The sequence below is a fragment of the Passer montanus genome, unplaced genomic scaffold (genome assembly GCF_014805655.1).
Source record: "Passer montanus isolate IOZ18808 unplaced genomic scaffold, ASM1480565v1 scaffold39, whole genome shotgun sequence".
NCBI classification, from domain to species: Eukaryota; Metazoa; Chordata; class Aves; order Passeriformes; family Passeridae; genus Passer; species Passer montanus.
The window spans coordinates 98736-106215 of record NW_024368707.1 but is presented as its reverse complement, the minus strand read 5'-3'; the positions used below and the strand labels follow the sequence as shown (position 1 = coordinate 106215).

At 42.9% G+C, this 7480-nt stretch overlaps 1 protein-coding gene across 10 annotated transcripts in view; it reads right to left on the bottom strand.

Moving 5' to 3' along the window:
• Window positions 1-3447: 3447 nt before the first annotated feature.
• Window positions 3448-7480, bottom strand: part of EPHB6 (EPH receptor B6) — a 67451-nt gene continuing 63418 nt past the window's right edge. For 9 of the 10 annotated variants that reach the window (XM_039718115.1, XM_039718110.1, XM_039718117.1 and 6 more), the window contains 4 exons: window positions 6931-7080; window positions 6590-6783; window positions 5190-5345; window positions 3448-4171 (listed from right to left, as the gene is read on the bottom strand). In XM_039718115.1, the coding sequence (XP_039574049.1) occupies window positions 4063-4171; window positions 5190-5345; window positions 6590-6783; window positions 6931-7080 (609 nt within the window). In that variant the 3' untranslated portion in view covers window positions 3448-4062. Of the gene's footprint in view, window positions 4172-5189; window positions 5346-6073; window positions 6139-6589; window positions 6784-6930; window positions 7081-7480 lie in introns of those variants that run through there. The other variant, XM_039718118.1, reaches the window with a different exon arrangement.

Sequence of the window (7480 nt, the reverse complement as noted above, 5' to 3'; positions counted from 1 at the left end):
GACACAGTGGCTTTTCATCAGCTCAGCACAGCCCTTTCAATCATCAGCTGATTGCATTGCCCCTCTAGCATTACCTTTCAGGTTTCAGGAAGAGAATTTATCAATTTTGTCCTGAACCCAAATCTACTGCCTAGCTGCATCTCGAGGTGCAGAAGACATGAATTCTTCATGAAGAAGAATTGCATAGCCAACTGGTGAGAAAATGTGCCAAAAGCAGGATGGACTCAAGCTGGTTACCTTCACTTGGAACTGCCCTCAGGTAGATGTGTTGGCTGGAATCATGACCAAGGAAGATCCAGTGGTAGGGACAGCTCTCGTTTGTTTAGTAAAGCCAAATTCTTTGGTGGTGTTCATCATTTCCCACCACACCCAGAGGTTTCATTCAGCTTCATAACATATGAATTGTCTGGGACTAGCTATACAGCAGATTATTTCTTTCTAGACAACCCTAGGTGCTGAATACATTTGTGCTAAACAGACAGACTCTTTCAGCATTTCTCTCCACCGAGCAGCTTGTGCTCCCTCAATTAGGCCTAGTACAGTGCTGTTTAAGCATGGACTAAGATTACACCCTTCAATTAAAAAAAAAAACAAACAAGCAAACAAGAAACCAGGGACTTCAGCCATTTCACCTGCACATGCATTGAAGCTACTTGGGTGCAAAGCACAGAAATCACTGTGTAAGTTACACTGTCATTAAGCCTTTCCTTATAATAATTTCAGGCATGGAAGAAAAAATGTTAGCTTACGTGCTTGTCTTTGAACACTCTGGTGAGCAGGGCCTGCTTCTGGCAGAAACATGCCATGGCTTAGTGAGGCAGGAGTGCACAGGCATGTAGCTCCTGGCTGAGAATTTCACTTGGCTGCCAAAGCAGCATAGGTGGGAACTTGCTTGCCCGACGTGCTCTCTGGCAGCATAGAACATTCACTGACATCCTGGTGCAGATCCAATTACCTGTCTGGGAGGCTGTCCAGCAACAGACACCAAAAAGACAGGTTCAAGGAACCTCATCAAGAATAATTGCAAAACAGCTTGCCTTAAGGTGAAGTTTCTTCCTGTTTCCAGACAGTGAAAAGTTGGTGTTCAAGCACAAAAGACATTAATCTTTGAGATATATTCTTTCTAGCTATAGGCATGACTCTTCATAGCTTTCATACAAATGCCTAACACCCTTAAGAAGGTTTGTCCACTGATCCCTGTGCATTTAGCTTAGTCATTACTCTTGTACACTGCCTGTTGTAGAAATCATATGAAGGTGGGCAATAACTTGTTCATCTCCCATTGATTCTCTGACAAAGCCCTGTGAGACATTTTTAGCACTGTTTCTCATTCTTCTGGTGAAGGGCAGATACCAGGTGCCTAGGTGAGCCCACTGCTTTCCCTCCTCATTTCCATGCCTACCTGTTAGGGTTGCTCATACACTGCAGGACATCCTAGATGACTGTGGAAACAGAACGTAGAATTTCTGGTTTCAGATGATTGAGAAAAGGAAGATCAGGGTATTTCTAATGTTTTTGCCATGACTGCCCTTCCTTCATCCTTGCAGTTAAGGAGTGGCATGATGGCAAATGACACAAGTTGCATTGCAACTTGAGAACCTTTGCATCCCAAACTGTGTAAGAGAATAACCACCTGAAAACTGGGAACACACTGGGAATAAAGAGAATGGAGACACTTCTTACAGAAAAGAGTTATCCATTTGCACTCAAATATGATGGCATGCCTGCTCCTTGTGCAGTTCTAAGTCTCATTGTTAACACAACAGAATTCAGGCAAGGCTCCCATTTAATTTCCTATCGCATGAAGAGAGCAAGAAAATGTTTCTTCTGCAGGTAAGTTTCTACTAGGCTGAAAAGAGGCCATAAAATTGTATCTAGATTGCTAATCTCTCCAGCAATCCTGACCACTCAAGGTATGGAAAAGAAAGGCCGCCTAATTTCCCCAAATGGCACACAGAACTTGTAGAGTACACTCATATATGAAGATGCATACATGCACTGTTGTCCTCTGGTGAATATATATGGAAGGTGCTAGAGACCACAGATTCCCCTCAACGTCTTGTGCTCAATATGCTTTCTGAAGAGGACAACACTTGTTCTGTCTCAGATGCCGTGGGTGGAGCTGACAGTCAGTCAGCATACATGGGACTGGATGTGTGAGTATTACAAGTTTCCAGAAACCCCTTAAAAAGCACAGACTGAAATTTTCTAGATTGGACTCTAGTTGGATGTGATTTGGGGTTTTTTTAATCTTCACACTCTCTTTGTACTGTCATGAATATTTTATTCATGTTTGCTTTTATTGTTTTTGTATTGCCTTTTTTATATCTTGAAAAATGAGCTGTTGTTCTCTCTCTTCAGCTAAAAAAAATAAAATAATGTTACTCTAATGCTGCAACAAAGAGTCTGAACTGCACAGGCTATTCCAGTGCAAATATTCTGAAGCACCTCCCATCATATTATTGGACTAATTCAATCACTCTTAAATGTGGCTTCTTGGTCGTCAATTGTTAGGTTGACTGAGGGAATGTTTAAATCCATACAGGAGTAGTATGTGAAGAAGTTGTGATGTTCTTGACAGCTGGAGAAATACATGAGGTTCATGTCTAGCCCACAGATGAGCACAGATCAGAACAGTTGGGGTTATTTCCTCTCTAGACATACAGAGGTTATCATAACTGGGGTGTCGTTTACCTGGGCCATTTCCATTTCCCTTCCTCTGTGTTGATGATGTAGACAAGTGTATATTTATGGGTTTTCCTCTCAAGTTCAACTTCACAGTGACAGATAGAGAAATACAGCCCCAAAGCTCTGCTCCTTCTTGAAGCAGATTTTCCCATAAACAGGTACCAGTCTGCCTGAAGGGATACATAAGCTCTACCATTCTGGTCACTCTCATGTACTTTGGGATCAACACTGTTGAACCCAAGAACATTGTTAGCCCTTTTTAAAGGACTGAAGTGACTTATGGGACTGATGCCATTCCCTGACCACTCCTGACAAAAACTTGTGAAATAGTTTCACCTCACCCATTTCAACTGTCTGTTTGAAGCTGACTACTACATGTCTGCATTTTCTTCAAAAAAAATACTTAAACTGTGCCTAATGGCTAGGGTGAGAAAAAGAGGAAGTATTTTTCAGCAGCATAGGGTTCAGATTTTTTTCATTCTGCTTTTCGTTGTAAGGGGCTCAGAAGAAAACAAAACCCAAGATCTGGGTATTCAGGATTTCTGTGTATCACAGGTTATGCCTTTCCTCACAAGAATAAGCTTGTGAGAACCAGAACATATTTGTTTCCCCCTTCACTTGCAGGTCTTGCAGGATGGATTCTAGGAATAGTTGTTTATTCAGTTGCAGTCCCATAAATAGAGATGGACTGTTCCTCACGTCAGCACAAAGGATTAGCAATTCCCATCATGGAGCAGACCCAAGAACTGCACACGAAACAGCACTGAATTTCAATTCTTTACTCTGAACCTGTGTACCAGATGACATCTGTTTTTGCTTACCACATGCTGTGCACTAGCTGGAACTTCAGTTCCGAACTGAGCTGGCACACCAAGTGATAGCCTGATGCTCATCTCCATCTGAAGAATAATCTTTCACACCACAATGGCATTCTTCTGAAAAAAAAGCTAATTTTTTGTTGCCTTTATTATGTCTCTGCAGCTTTGCTGGGCTCTCAGCCATAAATAAAGCCTGCTGATGACTTTGAAAAGTTGTCAGATACCTTTTGTTGGCAGACAATAGGCAACAGGTGCTTGTGATCTGTTCAAGCCATTATTCCATCTCCACCCCATGTTATTACAACCTTCCCTCCCCAAACCCATTCCCAATGTATGAAATCAGCCACATGTAATTGTCACCAGTCATTTAGTTCTGCTTTCAAATCACAGCAAGGCTGTTTTTTGTTCATGGAACAGGACACGTAGTGTGCACTCTCTGGGTGCATTAAGTCTTCAAGTAGCATACTGACATCTTTTTCTTACACTGAAAATCCCTCTGAATACCCCCAGAACTTTTCCAGAGTTTGAGACTAGTGGAATGTGGATGATGTAAACATCACACTTCAACTGGTTCAAGTTGATTCAAATGGACTCGCATGAGCTGGATGCTGTTTAGAATCTTCTTCTGGTGACCAATAAGGGTGATTCCAATACGCTGGATATCTCTGCCAAGGAACAGAGGACACAGAAGTTGTTAAAAATGAACTGCTTGTTTTGAACAGTCTCAATCCATGTTGCTATAGATGCAAATAAACGTATATGGATATGTATGTGTGTGCCTATCTGTGTCTGAGAAACAGCTGACGAGACTTCTGCTTTTGCTTGACAAATGTGTGTGGATGGAGGGGGTGTTGGCAGAACTTGGTAAGTACAAAAAGAAGCAGTGAAACTGGGCCACAAAAAGGATCAGAGGGCTGATCTTCCACAGAAAAAAAGAGAGTTAGAGTTATTCAGCCAGAAGAGAAGGCTTCAGAAGGAACTTTCTCAATGTATAAAGTGGGCTTAAAAGAAAGATGGAGAATTACTTTTTACCAGGCTCTGTTGTGACAGGGCAAGGGGCAGTGGTTTGAAACAGAAAGAGGGTGGGTTTAGACTGGAAATACGGAAGGGTGGTGAACAGAAACAGGTTGCCAGGAGATGCTGTGGGTGTCCCATCCCTGTAAACATTCAAGGTCAGGTTGGACAGTGCTGTGAGCAACATCATTTAGTTAAACGTGTCCCTGCTTATGGCACGGTGTTGGACTGGATGATCTTTAAAAGTCCCTTCTAACCCAAACCATTCTATGATTCCAAGAATGTTTCTTTTCCTGCATCCTGTCTTCTACATAACACTTCAACCCAGTATATGGTGTGGCTGGTTCTACACATGTGCTTAAAACTGGTTTTTATTATCAGTGCTAGCTGTCATGAACACTCTGATATAACAGACTCTCTGCAACACTGACAATACATTTTCTGAGGCACACAGGATCAGGTTTATAGGTACAGATTACAAGTGTATCAGAGCATGGATGCTGTCCAGAGGCCCTAGTAATATGCAAGGAACAGTAGCTACTTTGCTTTGGCTTCCCTCTCCTTTTTCATGTGTATGTACTTTCATATGGCAAATTTCTCAGACTGCTTTCACTTTCTGCATGGAAAACTCAGTGTCTGGTATCTGCTGCTCTTTGCTCCGTTACTTACTCGAGAGTCATGCGTGATATGACATCAAAAGTAGCCAGACCAGCCTGGTCAAAATTCTCCTTGTAGCGACCCATCTTGATAGCATCCAACCACTCGTGGGCATTACTAAGGGAAGGGAAATCTGGAGGACAGTTGCTCAGGAGAGGCTGAGATGGTCTGCAAAAGAGGCAGGTTCTAAAACCCAAGCTATCGACACGAACTGAGCACACTAGTAAAATAAGAATTATGAGAGGAGGAGAATGCAGTCTCCAAAGAGGATAGAATGAAGAACAATGACATTTGTTCTTCATGCCCTGGCTCCTGAAGTCCCACAATGATGTGCTGTTTCTAGACTTCCAGTATCCCTTTTTCTGCCTGAAAACAATCAACCAACCCAAGGAATTGATTCTCCCTTCCCATTGCCCATACTCTCTCAGACACATTCTCTTCTTGTTGCCCAAGATCCTTCCACATTTTCTTGGTCTAGACCTATTAGCTGGGCAATGAACTGCAGTGAGGAGGTTTCTGAATGAGACCTTATACACCTTTTTACCTCTGTGACTAGGTGTTCCTCTCCTAAATGTTCTCTCTCAGTCAGATAGTGACCTATGAGACAATGAATGCGTTGTTTCATCTCCAATACCCACCAGACAAAAGAACTGCACTAAAATGCTGAAGAGATGACGGTTTACATACGGTATTTGCTTTTTTCTTCATCATCTGAACCCGTCTCAGAGCTTTAGCACTCTTTATGTACTGCTTTTAGTAAACTGGGCATCACTAGATACTCTCCCCCTTCCCCATCTGTGGAGTACATTCCACTGAGACAAGATTTATAACCACAGGGAAAAAACCCTCCAGGCCAGCAGGATGTAATTTCGTCATCAGCCCAGCAGCCAACTAACCTTGGCACCGTTTATCCCTCCAGAGAGTTCTTCTTTGCTGACCTCCTGCCTCCTGTTCCATCAGACTGCAAAATGCAGTTGGGAAAATATGGGATGTAAGCTGCAGTTCTAATTATTCCTATGTAGAGACTTCCTTCCCTCCATAAACTAAGGTCTTCTTTTTCTTCATCATCTCTTGTGGTCACACAGTATGGTGTGATCACAGAATATCTCGTGCTGCTGCACCCAGATGCGTCCCTCCTTTCATTCCCTATAATCCCTCAGTTATTCATCCTCAGTGCAACTCATCAAGATTTATCTCTTGCCACATTCAGCACTCAGAGCTCCCCATTAACTGAATCAGGATATACAGTTCTTCCAAGCTGCTTCCTCTCTTTTTTTCCACTTCCTGTTTGCTCCCAGTCTCCAATGACAGGGTTAGGAAAAAGACTATATAGCCTGATTTTTGGCTTCCCTTTCCTCATGATGCCTACTGAGACACAAGTCCTATTATTTTGCATTAAATCCCCCTCTCACCTGCTGGTCCCAGTGCCAATGGCTTTAAGGGCTGATGGCTTGCGAATCATTTTATCCAGGGCACTGACTATTTGCTCAAATTTGGGTCTCTGGACCCTCTCCTTCTGCCAGCAGTCAAGCATCAGCAGGTGCAAAACAGTTGGGCAGTCTGGGGGTGGTGGCAGGCGATAGTCCTGGTCAACGGCATTAATCACCTGCAGGAAAAGAAGAACAAAGCTTTATCACAACTGGGAAATAAAAGACAAAAGAGCTTCAATCACTCGGTGTGTATGGCTTTCTTCTGCTTGAATTGATACAGGACAGAGAGGCAGAAGTACATCCTCACCACTTCCAAAACTTACATCCTGATTGGACATGTCCCAGTAAGGCCTCTCACCGTAGGACATAACCTCCCACATGACAATGCCATAGCTCCAGACATCACTGGAGGAGGTGAACTTGCGGTACTGGATGGCTTCAGGGGCAGTCCAGCGGATGGGGATTTTGCAGCCCTGGCAAGCAGATAGAAAGCAACCAGAATGTAGTGAGATAAGGACTGCTTGTGAAAACAACACCACTAAAACAATCAGATGTTAGCAGCACAACACAGCCTGGAGCACAGAGTGACAGTCCCGTTGACTCTGTCTTGAAAACACTGATGGTTTAAATTCATACTATGTTCAAGGCTTCCACCTTGTTTTGCTGACAAGTATAAATGAAAAGAGAGAATCATGCCTCCTTGATGCTACACATCCCATGATTTTATACTTTCACAGCTTTACAGCATTTGAAAGTGGCATATAGCAAAATCCTCCTGAGTCACAATCATTTGGAAATCTAAAACCATTTAAATAATGCCAAACTGCAGCACTTAGGGACAGAGTAGCTAGAGTACCTAGCATTAACTCATTT